We start from the raw sequence: 18055 nt of genomic DNA, 5'->3' as shown, positions 1-18055 counted from the left end.
TCAGCGATAACTTGTATTCCCTTGATTTGTGTGATGACTTGGCTTTAATTGCCACTCAAAGTGTTTCTAATGAGTTATTGTATAAAAGAATGGGTTTTTCGATATAGGAGGAATGATGAGGTTGAAGGATATGGTTGAGGAATTCTCATTTCATGGAGGGTACATCCTGCATTAAAGGCAAAATGCACAGACAACCATTTCCTAAGGATAAAGCTAAGCGGGCAAAAGAATTGCTAGGAATATTTCATAGTGATTTGTGTGGACCAATGAGTGTCTCATAAATTTGGAGTTCTTGTTACTTTCTGAGTTTCATTGATGATTTCACATTTTTCATTTATTTATATCTTAAGAAATAAGTCACACAGAAGTGTTTGAATAATTCAGAGCATTTCAAACATTTGTAGAAAGGCAAACTGGCAAAGTAATCAAAGTTTTGCGCTCTGATAGTGGTACTGAATACGTGAACTCTAAAATGGAAGAATACTTAGCTTCAAAGGGTATTTTAAAATCAGATATCAATCCCTTATACACCTGAACAGATGGGCATTGCAGAGCATACCAACAGAACCCTAGTTGAATGAGCATGATCAATATTGGTGGATGGCCACCTCAATCCTATTTATTGGGCTGAAGCAGTTCAAACAGCAAATCACTGTAAAAACATCTCTTACTATAGCAGTTTCAGACATGACTCCATATGAAAATTTTTATGGTGAAAAACAAATTTGGAGTACTTGAAGGTGTTTGGATGTCAAGCATTTGCCCATATCCAAAAACAGACGTTCAAAATAGGAAGAAAAGGCAGAAGAACTAATGTTTGTGTTGGCTATTGCCATGAAAGAAAGGGATATAGGTAGGTTGATCTTGTAACTAAGAAAATAAATAATGCACGGGATGTCCATTTTTTTGAAAATGAAATGTATCATAAACTTATAGGTGGAGACACCGCAGCTCCATGATAATTCTTTATTCAGTGGGAGAACGGTTAGGGAAAGCACTTCTTTAGGTAGTGAGGATAACAGAACTGATCTCTCCTATAGATAGTGAGATGGGACATAATTGGAATAATGTAGTAGTTAGCAAGAACATTCTTGAAGACCCTGAAAATGACCATATTGAAGTGCTGACACTGATCATAACAATAGCACTTCAATGGATAGTGTAAATAATGCTCCACCTGTGTGTATTGATTCGCCTACATGGAGAAATGAAACTCCCAAATCGTTACCAAGAATATAATACTGATGGTATGCCAGATTTGAATTATGCTTGCATAGGCAAAGTATTAGCACTGGCAACAGATTGCTTCCCAAATGAGCCAAAAACCATTGATGAGTCTAAAACCATTGATGAGTCTAAAACCATTGATGAGTCTAAAACCATTGATGAGTCTAAAACCATTGATGAGTCTAAATGGCATTGATGAGTCTAAATGGCATTGATGATCGTGAAATCATGTTCGAGGGCTAGAGAGAGTAGCGTGAAGAGAAGTGATATTGAAACTATATGGGTTTAGCTTGAAAACAAAAGACATCATAAACTTATCATTGGGGTTTGTTACAATCCACCGAATAGGGATCAAACTACATCGCCAAATTTCATGATGAAATTTCCTATATGTGTAAGTTAAGAGGGTTATCATACTAGAGGATTTCAATTACCCAGGTATTGATTGGGAGAACCTTTCATCTGGAGATCAGTATGAAAGAGACTTTCTTAAGTTGGTTCTCGAAAAATTTTTATATCAGCATGTATCAAAAGCCACTAGGGGTACTGCTATTTTGGATTTAGTTCTTACTAGTGCTGAGGATCTTGTTGAACATGTTCCGGTGGGGGAAGAATTTTCTTCCAGTGATCATCATATTGTCAGTTTTCACTAACTTTTTCTTGGGTAAGGTTGATAACAAAAGACTGGTTCCTTGTTTTCGGAGAACTAGCTTTGATGTTTTGAGAGGAAGGTTAGCGGAAGTTTTCAAAGACCGGTTGGAATCAGTAGGGGTGGTAAGTCAATGGAAAGAGTTTATTACGAAGCTGTCCTCTGTTTTGCGTCATAACCTTTGTTTGAAAAAAGTGTGTTTGTACATCGCACCCTCTATGGTTCACGGATAGCGTGAGTAAGATTTATCTTGAAAAGAAAAGAGCATTCAGAGAGTATAAAAGTGGACGAGATGACCTATCATTGTTTACTGACAAAAGAAGAGTGTTGAAGAAAGCAATAACTGATAGTAAAAAGGATACAGGTGTTGCATTGGGTGATGAAATCCTCAACGATATTCGAGTGGAAGACGTGGAGGTCCAAAATATTCTAAAAAATGTATGTGCAAGCAAAGCACGAGGACCAGATTATATCTATCCCAGAGTCCTCAGGTAATGTGTTAATGAATTGTTGGGGTCAGTTGCACAGTTATACAGGAGTAGTCTTTCTGAGGGTATCGTCCTAAGGGATTGGAAACTTGCTAACGTTGTTCCGATATTTAAGAAGGGTAGTAGAGAAGCTGTGTCCAATTATCGTACAGTGAGTTTGACAAGCTCCCTCTCAAAAATTTGGAAATTATCATCAAAAGGCAGTTTGTGAAGTGGATAGACAAGGATAATGTATTGTCAGATAATCAGCATGGGTTCAGGAAGGGGAAGTCAGGTGTGATTAACCTCCTTTGCTTCTATGATCACGTGACAAACGCTTTGGGTAAGAGCAAAAATATAGATGTTTACCTTGATTTCAGAAAGCAATCGATTGGATGCAACATGGTGAACTCTTGAATCGTTTACACGATATTGGGATTAGTGGTAACTTGCTGAATTGGATATAAGTAGAATCGTGGTTAAGAGATAGGTCGCAATGAGTTATGGTGAATGGGGATTTCTCTAATTGGACAGGCGTCACTAGTGGAGTTCCTCAAGGAAGTGTCCTTGGCCCCATCTTTTTTCACTTTTTGTCGATAAACTCGATCAGAGTATCGATGGGATTGCTAGCATATTCGCAGATGACGTGAAGCTAATGGGGGTAATCGGGGGTAAAGTGATAGAGAATTGCTCCATACCAACTTAAACAGGACTGCAGCATGGGCAAATGAATGGATCATGATATTTAGCATTGACAAGTGCATGGTCGCTCATTTTGGTTTGAACAACACATGTTTCTCTTACGAGTTGAATGGTGTGTCTATCCCGGATGCAAGTAGGGTCACCAATTTGGGAATTCTCATTGACGAGCGGCTTAGGTTTTCTGAACATTGTGCAACGTCCCTTACGGGAGTTGCTTGCCCGGTTCGAAATATCCAGTAATAAAGTGGCAAACGACAGTGGAAAATGATTGCAAATTAACTTTCGCATGAAATATTATTTATTCAATTTAATTATAAAGTTAGTCAATTTTAACAATAGATTAGTATAACGTGGAGCCCTCTATTTGACGTTAACAGAAAGATACTGGCTCACCAATTGATGATCATCAACAGTCAAACTTTTATATTGATCGGACATCCGATGTTGTTAGACACTTCGATGTAGCCTTTCCCCGCAAGTATCAGAGAAGGTTTCTCGGTTGAGAGCCGGAACACCTTGATCAGCTCCAGGGGCGCCTCTCGGTTAGGGCCGGACCACCTTGATCAGCTCCAGGGCGCCTCTTGGTTGAGGGCTGGACCACCTTGATCAGCTCCAGGGGGCCTCTCGGTTGAGGGCCGGACCACCTTGATCAGCAATGAAGAACTTTGACTGTGAAGATTATTTAATATTTTCGATTCCGGACCTGCCGGAAAACGGATTCAAACACTGTAAATTATTGCATTTTAACTAATTATCAGCTTAAGGCTAATGGATACGGTAGCAAGACGGTGAACCGTCCTACTACAGGGCTTCAGTTGAATAGAACAAACAAAAGATGAATGCGGAATCAGACCTGTTACAACATACGGCCGGTATTTAAAGGAAAAACTTCTGACCGCACGTGTCTAATCAAGCCAATCGGCTTCAAGGTCACCTCATTTGCATGCGATCGTAGGCGGACATCACGATCGGCCTTGATTGTCGCCATACGATCACCGCTGCCGATGAATAGTTGTCATTTATTTATGACAACAGATCACGTGACGGCGACTACTGACTTTTACGCCGGGGGGATCATCGGCACGTTACAATTGTTCCGCGTTGTTCAAAAAAGCGAATAGAATGCTTGGTCTCATTTTCAAAAAGGTCTATTCACATTCTTCTAAAGTCGTCATTCTGCTTTTTCGAGAGTTAGTTTGTCCAAGACTGGAGTATACTTTAAGGTTTTTGAGATCATACCTACAGAGGGACATAGACTTGGTTGAAGGGGTGCAGAGAAGAGCTACGCGTGTCCTTATTAGCACCGGATCCGGAACTGTCGTCCCCGACATTTTGCCCTTGGAACGTTTCGTCCCCGTTACATTTGACCCCCGGAAATTTCGCCCCTGACATTTTTCCCTGGTACATTTCGCCCCTGGCGCGTTTGGCCCCGAAAAATTCACACCTGACATTTCACTTGCCCTGAACGTATGAGTGATTGAGTGACCGTATGAGTGACCAAGTGAGTGTGAAATGGACTGTAGGAGTGAGTTAGTGACCGTACAAATGACTAATCGAGTTGCAGAATGACTCACCACGTGAGTGACCGTATCAACTAGTGTGCAATTGACTTTATGAGTGAATGACTGTATGAGTGACCACGTTACTGACTGAATGGCCGTATGAGTGACCAAATGAATGACCTCATGAGCGACCAAGTGATTAACTGTATGAGCAATCAAGTGAGTGATCGAGGGATTGATCGTGTGAGTGACCAAGGGAGTTACCGAGCAATGAAATGTTTGAGTGAGTGAGTGACCGATTAAATCTTATGTAATTTTCCAAGTGAGTGACTGAGTGATTGAGCATATGAGTGATCAAGGGAGAGACTGAGTGACTGACTGCATGAGTGACCGAGTGGTTAACTGCATGAGTGACAAAGTGAGTGACTGTATATGTGACCAGGTGAGTGACAGTACGAATGTTCAAGTGAGTGATCACGGGACTGACCGTGTGATTGACCAAAGGAGTTACTGAGTGATGGAATGCATAAGTGAATGTGTGACCAAGGAGTGACTGCATGTGTGACCAAGTGAGTGACTGCATGAGTGACCGAAAGATTTTATAAAGTGAATGACCGTATGATTGACCCAGTGAGCGATTGAGTGATTGACAAAGTGAGCGATTGAGTGATTGGCAAAGTGCAAGGGTGGAGTGTCTGCAAAGATGATCCTCCTCATCCCCTCCCTTTTTATAGGTGGTTACGTAGCACTGAAAGACCAAGTGACTCACACTTTAATGGATTCTAAGAATTTGGAATTTACAGTTTAAGCATAAAATATTTTTCCCAAATTTACGATTCACACCGGTGTGGTTACTCACACTATCATTCATATATTCACTCATATGGTCAAGGTAGGCAAAATGACAGGGGGTTAATTTCCGATTCACTTGATTACTCACTGAGTAACTCATATGATCACTCACTGGGTCACTCATATGGTCAGGGCAGGTGAAATGTCCGGGGATAAATTTTCAATTCACTCGATCACTCATGTATTCATTCACCTGGTCGCTCATGCGATCAGGGGAAGCAAAATGTCACGAGTAAATGTCCAACTCACTTGATCAATCATGTGGTCACTCACTTGGTCACTTGTACCATCATTCATATGTTCACTCATACAGTCACGCGTACGATAAGGGCTGGTGAAATATCAGAGATAAATTTCCGTTTTACTTGATTACTTACTGAGTCACTCATATGGTCACTGATATGGTCAGGGCAGGCGAAAGGTCAGGGCGAAATTCCCGGTGTGAAATGTCCGGGGGCTAAATGTACCTGGGTGAGATGTCAGGGACAAAATTTCCGGGGACCAAATGTACTGGGGACGAAACGTGCCAGGGACCAAATGTACTGGGGACGAAACGTGCCAGGGGCGAGATGTCGGGGACGAAATGTCGGAGGCGAAATATCGGGGGCAAAGGTTCCATGAACCTATTAGCACACAGGGCTTGAGTTATAAAGAGAGACTTGATTTTTTAAATATGTTTACATTTGATGAATGCAGGTGTCGAAGAGATATGATTGAAGTGTTCAAAATTTTCAAGGGGATGGATAGGATGGACCATGAACTTTTAGTGCACCGCCAATCGACTGCTTTTACAAGGGGACACCAGTATCGATTGGTGAGGGACAATGCAAGGTTATGGTGTCGCAGGGAATTTTTCTCTAATAGGGTTGTTAATAAATGGAATGGCTTACCCCTGGAGGTAGTAAATTGTAACACAATTGACACGTTTAAAAAGAAATACGATAAACATGTTGGGGTAAATCAAGAAGCTATCCATTCTTAGAATAAGACAACCATAAGTATTCTTTATGGGCGTTTTATAATATGTTATCATGTGTATATACTGTTTATAATTTGTGTTAATTGCATTTTTAATTGGGTTGCTGTATTTTTTAAATATATGACATCCATATTTTTATGGGCAACTTTTTATCATCCACCTCGTTGGGCATTTTGCCTGTTGTGGCGTAGTATTTGTATATGTATAAATCGCTGGAAACCATCAATATATCTAACCATTGCAAATCACATTAAAAATGATACTTGGAAAATTGTTAATTGGCATAAAGACAAAAATATCGTAGATTGCAAATAGATTTTCAAAATTGAGTACAATGCTAATGGTGAGATAGAAAGGTATAAAACTCATCTAGTAGCTAAGGGCTTCTCTCATGTTGAAGGGATAAACTATAATGAAACATTTTCACCAGTTGTACGTTATGTGACGTTAAGAGTTTTGCTTGCACATGCAGCTATATATGATTGTAGACCTGCCAACTCTCCCGATTTAGGCGGGAGACTCCGGGTTTTTCATCCATCCTCCCGCTCTCCGGATTTGTTAAAATTTCTCCGGATTTTGGCAGAAAATTAGATTTGATGCAAGCTTTCAACTTGCTGTAACGTCAATGATTACCGTCGTCGTTAGGGAAAACACCCATAGAGGACAGCCGTGGTCATTTCCATCGAGCATCCTTAAAAAAAGTCTCTTATGACCGTATTTAAGCAACTGGTAAAGACGCGACTTCATTTTCGTAGCGTTTATCGGCAATCGTTTATCAGGGGCATGACCTTGGTTGCCGAAATTCCTGTATAAGCGTTATTTTATTCCCTTAACAGCTGTGCGATAAACACTTTTTTTCGTCAGCAGCTTTGTAATTTGAGTTTTTTTTAAATTGTTTCTTCCGATTAAACGTGTTCAGAAAGAAAATATAAAACTTTAAGCTATAATACAACTAAAATATAAAGCTTTTAAGAGTTCATATGCCCAAGATAGAATCACTGATAGCATTCACAAAAGGAAACATATTTTATGAACAGTATGTAGATGTGATTTCTCTATTCTGCACGGAAAGACTGACATGGAATTATATTATTATATTCTGCTCAGGGGCAATGCAGAACCTGCCTTGGGGGGGGGGGGAGAGAAATGTAACTTTTTCTTAATTGATTAAAAAAAAAATTTTCAAATAATTTTTTGTGAAATTTTTTTTGATCGAGTCTGTGAGTGCGGGAGGGGAGACCCTCGGGCGAATCTCCGGATTTCTGGATTTCAAAAGTTGGCACGTCTGTGATTGGGAAATCAATCAAATGGATGCTGTTACGGCTTTTGTGCAAGGAACCTCAAGTGAGGAAATCTACATGAAAATTCCTGAGGGTTTAAGTGAATAAATACTATCAGGAAAATCTGAAACGAAAATCACTTAAACTTAATAAAGCTTTAAATGGTTTAAAGCAAAGTGGGGTAGGCTTTGGTATCAATTGCTAGAAATAGGTTTAGTTGAGACGGGATTTAGGCAAAGTTCTTTTGATAGTTGTGCATACATCAAAACTGAGGAAATTAAAAAAGTAATAATTGTTACCTTATATGTAGATGACTTATTTTTAGTAATTGTGTAGAACTTATAAATTGCGAAGGTTTTTAACAACTGGCGGTTGCGAAAATATATTTTGGAAAGAGAAAATTCAACTGCCCCTGCGAGGAATCGAACCCACATGCTTTCACTTTCTGGGTGAACGCCTTAGACCTCTAGACTACAGAGGTACAGAATCTCTCAATTTTTCCTTAGAGCTCGTGTACACTGAAAGGGACCGTACATGGACGGCTGGACCAGACTCAGGCCAAGCTCACAACTGCTGATGATGCCACTAGATGGCGACTGGTGGCAGCGTCAGCAGTTGTGAGCTTGAGTTGACTCTAACACTGATCAAAGGTTCCTGACAGAAACCAGAAGCTGAATGCCAACCTACCCCTTATGCACAACAGTCCTGGTCTTCCCTACAGTAGGACCCGGATTATCCAAGTTCTGATCAACTGGGTTTTTTGTTATTTCATTGATTCCCAATTCAGCCCATTATACTTGTCTATCTTTTTGGGATAAAGCTAATCTCAAAGTTAATAAAACTATGAAACAATTAAATTCTCTAAAACCTTGAAAAAATTCTCTTCATGTGATTTCCCTGGTAATTAATATTAGACCTTACTGTAAATAATTTTGAACTTCTTACAAAATTCAAAAATACTTTATTTCATCTTGCTGTGTTTCTTTGAGTCATTAAAACAAGCTACTATTAAATGTTTTTAAATCAGGTGATTTACAATTTTATAGGGTCTATCAAATTTTTTTTCATTTCGGATTATTTTTTCTGAAAACCAATTTTCTCAAACTAGTTTTTCTGAAAACTAACCTCTATTATTGACCAAGGTTTATATAAACCAAGGCCCATAACAGAGCGTGCGACTGAAAATGCCCTCTTGCCTTTTTCAAAATTAATTTACAACAGTAGTAAATAGCAGAACTTTAAACTGTCACCTTCAAAGACTTTATAGAAATTACAGTAGCTGCCGAAACCTAAGGACTGAGACTATTGGAACCCCTCCTCAATACTTTCTGAAAAAACAATGCAATGCACCCTCCCTCTCCTGCATATGTACTTGAGTCCCATATATATGGAATGATCAACTTTCAGCCCCCCAATATTTTCTTCATGTCTGCACCTCTGATGACAGTATAAGCAGGGTGACAGTAAAGTAATGACAAATGACAGAAATTAACGAAGAAATATTGTGATATATTTATTTAATATATATATTTATTTAAATACAAACTACAGGCTAAAGCCCAGTTACAGTTTGCATGTATGAATACAAGAAAAACATGTATATACAAAATTCAAAGTTTAAAAATATACATCATTAGTATTACTGCATCTCAGAAATCAATACAATGGAGAATTTTTCAAAACATCAGAACGATATGGAGGAACATAAAAAAGATTACGACATCTAAGATTGATTCGTGGGCAATAAAATGTAATAAGGTTTAGAATATCAGGTGCATCAATATCAGAGTGAATAATTTTTACAAAAAACCTAGTAAGGGTCCTGAGACGGCGTGTTTCAAGGAAATCATAACAGAACGATGAGCGAAGTATTTCGTTTGGTAAGTAGCGATTATATGACTGATGTTTCTTAAAATATACATAGCGTAAAAACCTGTTTTGAACACGTTCAATTTTAACTATATTAAATAAGCAATGTGGATTCCAAATTATGCTACAGTATTTCAAAACAGATCGAACATAGGAATTGAAAAGTAACAAGATAGTTTCAACATTGTGAAAAAGCTTACTATTACGAATTATAAAACCAAGACTTCTGGATGCTTTAGACACTATATAATTAATATGTTGGTTAAATGAAAAAGAACTGTGAAATATCACACCTAAATCCTTTACACAATCAACCCTTGGAAGTAATTGACCATCAATGCTGTAATCGTATATAAGTGGAGAATGCCTCCTACTATAGGTAATACATTTGCCCTTATTAATGTTTAAATACAACTTATTATTTACACACCATAAATTCAGTTTGTTAATAGATTCTTGTAATTTAGCAGCATCATCAGCATTATTAATAACATGAAAATTTTTTACATCATCAGCAAACATTAAGCATTTAGTATCGATACAATCAGGTAAATCATTTATAAATAAAATAAAAAGTAAGGGACCCAAAATCGACCCCTGGGGAACACCAGAAAAACATGCATAACAAGAGAATTTACAACCATTGAAAATTACTCTCCGAGATCTCCCAGTAAGGTATGACTCAATCCACTTGAGCAGATGTCCAGAAAAGCCCCAACCCCTGACCTTCTTAAGAATAATATGATTGAATCGAAAGCATTTGAGAAATCAGTATAAACATCAATTTGCTGCTTATTATCTATAGTTTGAGCTATAACTTGAGAAAATTTGACTAAATTAATTAATGAAGATCTCGTAGCTAGAAAACCAGGAACGAACGTGGCCATAAATTCTTTCATGGATGATAAGTTCAAATACTTTACAAACAGAATTCATTTTAACTATAGGTCGGTAATTTGAAACATCAGATTTATCTCCATTTTTGAAGACAGGCAACACTGAGCAAGTCTTCCAAATTGTAGGAAAGACACCAGAACTAATAGATATTAAAAATGATAGACAGAGGGCCAGCTAAATGAGCCACAACCCTTAATTATGTATGGGGAATACCATCATCGCCTTGGCCTTTACGACTTTTGAGTTTTTTAAAAGCAGACAAAACATTCTGTTCAGTAATGGAACCAAAAAACAACTATTCGCAAAATCATAACTTGGTAGTTCAGTCGCAGACAAATTGTTGGAGCTACAAAAAACTGAACAGGAAAATCAGAAGATGATCTGCCACAATAAGACATGACACTGGGAAAGCAATTACGGGATCTTAAATTTTGGCAGAAAGACCAAAATTTACGAGGGTTGTGAATAATATCATGTTCAAGTGAAGAAATATAATCATTATACTGAAGATGTATTTTGCGCTCAATTTCAGCCCTGACACTGTGCAGATCATTAACTGATTCAGAGTGACCATTCCGATATGAATTAAGAAGTCTATTCTTTCTTTTGATCAAACCAACAATATCAAAGGAAAACCATGGTGGGAATTTACTTTTTTTAGTCCTGAACTTAGGAATACACTTATTAAATATGTCATAAATCACACCATAAAATACATCCAAGGCTTCATCAACACTGGAAAATGTTAACAAAAAATTCCAATTCACAGGACGTAACAGATCAGTTAAAGCAAAAAAATCAGCTTTCTTGAAATTGTAACTCAAATCAAAATTAGAATTGACTGCAATACGTTTAGACAAAGTTAAATAAATTGAAGTCTCTAATGCTGGGTGATATGGATCTTCAGATACTAGAGGATTCCTTGCTTTATGAAGATCAAACCGAAAGCAATTTTCATCAACCAGTACAAGATCTAAGATTTTACCATAACAATTTGCAGCATTATTTAATTGGATAAACGAATGACCCAAAACAAAATCAATTCAGATGTAACAGTTGAGGAAGAACTAATATTAGTATTCGATTGCCAATCGATCGAAGACATTAAAATCACCAAAAATTAAAATATTAGATTTAGAATTAGACAAAATATCAATTGTACTGTAAAATTCATTATACAATGAATGACTAGACGATATTGGAAAATAGATAACACATATATGAACGCTAAAAAATTGAGAAAGTTTAATTGTTACCTATTGGACGTTTCAGCAGCCAAACACCTAGCTGACAAAAAACTATTCTTGATAGCAAGAAGCACACCACCACCACCTCTTAACCTATGAGAGTCACTACGATCACGTTTAAAAACTATATATCCGTCATCGAATAATTCATCACTACATATATCATTAACAAGCCATGTTTCCGTTAAACATATTACATCATAGTTACAGGAAAGAACCGAAGTAAAAAAATCATGGGTTTTGGTTCGAACACCTTGAACATTTTGGTAATAAACAAATAGCCGATCTTTAGTAGAGACATGAGAGTTCAGTTTGACAGACAGGATGGTGGAAAGGGTGTGCGGAGGAATTCAGCAATTCCGAGGCCTCTCTCAAAATAGAATGGTAGCATGTAAAATTTTATGGCTGTTATAAACCCACAAACATCTTCATAGGAATCTGTAGTTATGCTTTGTATTTATTAGCTGTGTTGCAAAGTGGTGTAAAAATAACCTTAATTTTGTGGTGCTTTACTATATTGGTCACAGATCAGTTATGCTTATCTTTTTCAGATGTATATAGGTGAGAAAAACCCTGACAAAAACTTTGAAGACTTCAAGGCGGCATTAGATGTGTTTTATTTTTTCCCCAAAGTAAGTCATGGGCAGATTCGATTTTAGTTTTATTTTAATAAATTGATTTTTCTAGAAAATATTTTGATTTTCTTTCAACAAGGTGGAAGGTCAAAAATGTTTTAAAATTATTTTTTAAACTTTGTTGGTAATTGTCAGGATGGCCATAAATTGGGGGGGGGGGGATAGGCAGAGGTAAGGGCCCCTCACTTGTTGAAATTTTGTTTCAAGCCACCACTGGGGTGAAATAAGTAGCAGTTAAATGGTGGTAAACCAAAGTTGTGGGCCGTCAGGGAAGGGAAAGAAAATCATTCCAGTTGGAAATCACACGTTGAGGATTTATATGAGTTAGAAGATAATCATCAGAATCATTTGCTTCAAATAAATCGGATGATATTATTGAAAGAGCTATGCTTTTCCCAAATGAAAAATCAATTAGATGCGAATTTATAGAATGATTTATTAGTAGATATTTAAATGGGGCTAACTTATATATATATATAATTAAATTTGTTTTGGATTTATTACATATGTTAATACTTCAGTGTTGATCAGGGTTCTTTGCAAGCCTTTTCTACCAGTGGAACATTTAACAATGAAAGGGATTGAAATTGGTTAAACTGGTATATTAAGCCCTTTTCAGTGAACTTTTGGATTGAACTAATAATTGATTTTTAAATCGGTGAACAATTTACAGGGACTTGATATACCAGTGAATAATAGGGAGAAAAAATAATTTTAAATTTTGTCAGGAGGGACCCTCTTTTCCTCGCAAAGGAAGAGAAAGAGTAGAGTGGCATCTTTGTTGGCAGTTGCATGGCACAAAATGGATAGGGGAGAGTAGTAGATGCTCAAGGATGGTTGTGGTTATCAGGAAAAGCATCAACTCCACATATCTTGTCACTGTTATTTCTGTAATTTGAAAAAAAAATTTCACTTAAAAAACATTTTTAATCTTTTAATTTATACTCTATATAGCTATAAGTCAGTGGACACTTCAAGTTTATAGATATTTTTGTGAATTTCTGGAAAAATACTTGAATTGTTCTAAAATTTTGGTCATGTAACCACCTTATGTTTATTTTCACAATTTTCAGAGAAAATTCAGTCATGAATGCACAGAAGAGTTGATCAACTTTGCCCAAGAATATTGAGAAGACACCAACGAATAAGGCAAATACACAAAAAATAATAAAAGTCCTAATGCATTTCAACACCAATGGGTGCCGTCTTCAGAGGAAAAATTTAACCACTTGAGTTTCCCACTTGGGTTGAATACCAAATGTTCACGCTCGGTTGCTCAGCGGAAGAAGTACGTCTGTTCACTTCAAACGTCGTGGTCAGAAGGAAGCTGTGAGCCTGCGTGAGATACTAATGCAGCATCCTGATTGGACATTTGCGGAATAGTGCTATACGATTGGTCCATTCGAATTTTCTTGTAATTACCGCTCGAAATGAATTTAAGCCATGGTGTTGCGATCGGGGTGTAGATTTATTATCGTTCACTAGTATATTTTTGAAGGTTCATGCCCCCTAAAGATGCTATACCGCAGAATAAACAATGGGGCATTTATTACATTCCATGTGGTGATTGCTCTCTTGGTTATGTAGGACAGACACGGAGACCCATAAAAGCAAGATTAAATGAATACGCACGCTGTGTTAAGAATCAAGAATGTGAAAAATCGACCATCGCAGCTCACTGGTGGCAAGAAGGCCATAAATTCAAATTTCAAGAAGCGAGAGTTTTTCACAAAGTCAAGTCCACAGTTGATCTAGATTTCTACGAAGGCACATATATTCGGGCTTTCAAAAATATACTAGTGAACGATAATAAATCTACACCCCCGATCGCAACACCATGGCTTAAATTCATTTTGAGCGGGAATTACAAGAAAATTCGAATGAACTAATCAGATAGCACTATTCCGCAAATGTCCAATCAGGACGCTGCATTAGTATCTCACGCAGGCTCACAGCTTCATTCTGACCACGACGTTTGAAGTGAACAGACGTACTTCTTCCGCTGAGCAACCGAGCGTGAACATTTGGTATTCAACCCAAGTAGGAAACTCTGTCAGCGAGACTAGTGGTTAAATTTTTCCTCTGAAGACGGCACCCATTGGTGTTGAAATGCATTAGGACTTTTATTATTTTTTGTGTATTTGCCTTATTTGTTGGTGTCTTCTCAATGAATGCACAGACAAAAAGTTAAATAAGCAAAAAATATATTTTTGATCAACTCTGTATCACAAAAGGCTTCAAATGAGTCATCCAGTAGCTAAACTCTATTAAGCGTATTAGAAAGTGAGAAAGAAACCTTTGTAGAATGTATTTTTTGAGCTGACTGTTTGAAATTTAAAATTTTCACTGCATTAACATTTTAACTAGCGTCAGTTCGAAAAATACACTGTACAAGTTTCTTTTTCACTTTCTGTAAAAAAATCTAATTGGCGCTTAACAAGTTTTGCAATCGGACAACTCAAATGATTTGTAACTTTCACAAAATATTTTACCTGCTATTTTCAAATGTTTGTATGAAAACTGCATATATTTTCACTAAGATAATGTTTCTTCTAAAAATTCTAATCATCACACTGTTTTTGCTTATAACAAATAGTTTTCAACCAGTTTATAAACAAAAACCGTGCAGGAGGTCACCGTAAGGCATATTTACTCTAATTTTTCATCAACGCACATCTGTTTTTTTTTGTTTCTTCACTTTTTTAGGTATTTCTTAGTGTGTGTACTATTTCCACACATTGTACACATGAAGGTGCAAAAACCAGATAACTCCTTCAGTAAAAATAATAGCTCTCTCTCTAATATCTTCATTTTAGTCATAACTTCCATTAGTGTAAAAATATCTTATTTTTGTTAAGTGCAATGTAGGTGATAGCTATTTTTGTAGCTGCTACTTCACCAAACATCACCTCTGGCATATTTGCTATATTGTAATTTACTGCTAATGGCAGTAAATTGGAAATGCATTTGGGAATGCTATACAGTATTTAATCTACATTCAGTCTTTAGTGACTTTTCATTGTTTCTATAATTTTTTCTGTGTACAGAATTTTGAAGATATTAAAAGTTTTGGTAGGAAGATATCGACATTTATACCTAGAACTGCCAAGAGCAGTCATCCACTATATGTAAATTGCATATGTTTTCTTGTTGGGGTGGGCCTTATGGGTTTTTGTTTTTATAAATATATTCCCTATCATTCGCTGATGGCATACACAACACAACGCATATTCACTAGTAACATACAGACAAGAAAAAATAAATGATATTTGTTATATCGTAATCTCCACTAGTATTGTATCTCCGTTAGCTAAAAAAGATGAATTAGTGATTCCGAAATGACTTTTCTGAATCAGATAATACTGAGGAGAAAGAAAGACAAAGGTTCATTTTCTAAATTTATGTACTATTTACAAATTAATTCGTAGTATGAAGTATATACATAGTGCGCTAGTTTTTCTTCAGTGAGCAAATCTATGGTAAGGGGTCATTCAAGTATTACGTCAGCATTGATGGGGGAAGGGGTTTTGGGTTTGCTGACTTTTGATGCTTACGTCATCAACCACTCTTTATAAAAATATGAAATATTTTTAATGACATCTTATTCAGTGTGCCAAAAACGATGAAAACCTTTCCCTAGTTTGTGGCCAACTGAACTAACATTCTCCCTATTGATAAGTTTTCTTTGATAAAGCCACTTTAGTGACCTCTAAATGTTCAGCGGATCCTTCTAGTGATCTGGAAATTTTTCCGTGCTGCTCAAGTGTTCTAGAAATGTGTTGCTGGTCACTTAAGTGCTCTGGAACAAGGGCGTAGCGAGGGGGGGGGGACTTGCGGGTTTGGTCCCCCCCGCCCAAAATGTGAGAAAATGACCGAAAAAAGGGAAAAAGATGGCCAAATCCATTGTTCCGTCACTTTCGTCCCCCTCCCCCCGAACGAAATTTCTGGCTACGCCCCTGCTCTGGAAATACGTCTCGCATCACTCATGACCTGTAACTATGATGTGGATCACTAAAGTAATCTTTGAATGTGCCGCATTTGACTTGATTGATGTAGAACTGCACCACTTGAGTGCTCCAAAACTGTGCCACAGGCAAGGCCGTAGTGAGGGGGAGGACTTGGTGTAACATACTGCTTCTACAGGCTTTTATGTTCCATTAACAATAATACTATGGTCCCCGGGAGAGGACCATAAGTTACGCAATTTATAAGTAGCCGATAACTATTTCGCTACATTGGGGTTTGGTCCCCACTGTGAGAAAATGACCAAGAAAAAGGGAAAAAGATGGCCAAATCTATTGTTCTACCACTTTGATTCCCCCTTCTCTCGAAATGAAAGTAGTCCCCCTCCGACCAAAATTTCTGCTACGGGCCTGGCCACAGGCATAACTTGATTGATCTGAAAATGTGTCACAGGTGAATGTGCTTTGGCATTGTGCCAAGTGTCACTTAAGCGATCTGTAACAGTATTGCTTAGTTCATTTTTATAAAATTAGGTTTGAGGCGGCGAGCCATTGGTTTAGCATATATGGCTTACAGGATGGGTCACAATGAATTTCTTGAAGAAACATTTTCAATTCTTAGTCTTGAAATATTAATTAAATTAACGAAAATTGATTATAATAGTATATAAAGGTATTTTCTTCAGAAATTATAATTTTTTTCAAATTTTTTTACATGGAAAAAAACTCTTTGATCATCGGGGGAGAGGGGCAGGAGTACCCAGCTGCTCTCCCCTCCCCCTGCGCGTACATGTCTGCAGGGCCGGTCATAGACCTAGTGGTGCCCAGTGCAAAAACAGTAGTCAGCGCCCCTCAGGCGCGAATCCAGACTGATATGTCAGAGGAAGCAATTTTTGCTAGTCATTACTGTCCCTTAAAATATGGGATAAATTCATTCTACCATGTTATCAGACTCTAGGTGTGGTGATCATCCCCATCGCGTCCCCCCCAACCTCAAGTCGGAAAAGCTTCTTCTAGAATGGTATTACTGCTATTTAACTAGTAAACAAGCATAAAACCCCAACTTGTTTCATTTAAATAGAGATTTTGAAACATTAAAAAAGGAAAACATCACACATTTGTGCAAGATACTCATCACAAAGGATCTATCTTCATCATACTTATTTTAATTGCATTTTATGGTAAAATTCATGTAGTGCAGGAATCACATACGGGTAAAAGCTGATAATAAAAGTGGTTAAATTAAAGTGAAATTACGTATGATTTCTTTCATATTTATAAAACTCATGAACTTCATTTGTGATTATCCCTTTCAGACCCAGTACTAAGAAACAGAAGGGGCAGGTAAACACTAGCTAAAGCACCGGGCCCTGCAACTTGGGCAGGCCTGTAACCATTCTGAGGCAACTTGGGTGGTGCACGAGCCGAATGGTAGGGGGCGTGCTTGTAAATCCTCCATTTTCTGAGCATAACTATTTCAAGGAGACTCCAAGAAAAGACTGCCCCTGAGAAAGCAGGCTATGGCCCTGGGAAGAGGCAGGGCCGTCATAAGAGCATCATAGGGCCCCCTGGGCCAAGTGGTTTTTCTGAGGCCCTACCTAGTAAATTCTAGAAAATTTTGACTAGATCTCATTTTTGTGAGGCCCCTCTACTCTTGAGGTGTCTCGGCCGCGCTCACGTGCTAAGAGGACACTGGGAAGGGGTTGTTTTTTCTCTCTGTACATTTTTTTTTAACCTCAGACTTTAATCTCAATGATAACGCACAATTCTTGAAGTTTGGGTGGAAC

General features: G+C 37.6%; 1 protein-coding gene across 1 annotated transcript in view; it reads left to right on the top strand.

The window, feature by feature from the left end:
• LOC149074100 (nuclear pore complex protein Nup133-like) overlaps nt 1–18055 on the top strand; it is a 254535-nt gene that overhangs the window by 210246 nt on the left and 26234 nt on the right. Inside the window, exon 20 of the mRNA XM_089247323.1 lies at nt 12223–12303. Within this exon, the coding sequence (XP_089103449.1) occupies nt 12223–12303 (81 nt within the window). The remainder of the gene's footprint in view (nt 1–12222; nt 12304–18055) is intronic.

This window comes from Pholcus phalangioides, unplaced genomic scaffold, assembly GCF_987345545.1.
Source record: "Pholcus phalangioides strain wild (caught in Gottingen) unplaced genomic scaffold, Ppha-v1.0 ptg000017l_1, whole genome shotgun sequence".
In the NCBI taxonomy this organism is placed as follows: Eukaryota; Metazoa; Arthropoda; class Arachnida; order Araneae; family Pholcidae; genus Pholcus; species Pholcus phalangioides.
The sequence above is the reverse complement of the archived record's forward strand: the minus strand, read 5'-3'. Positions and strand labels throughout refer to the sequence as shown.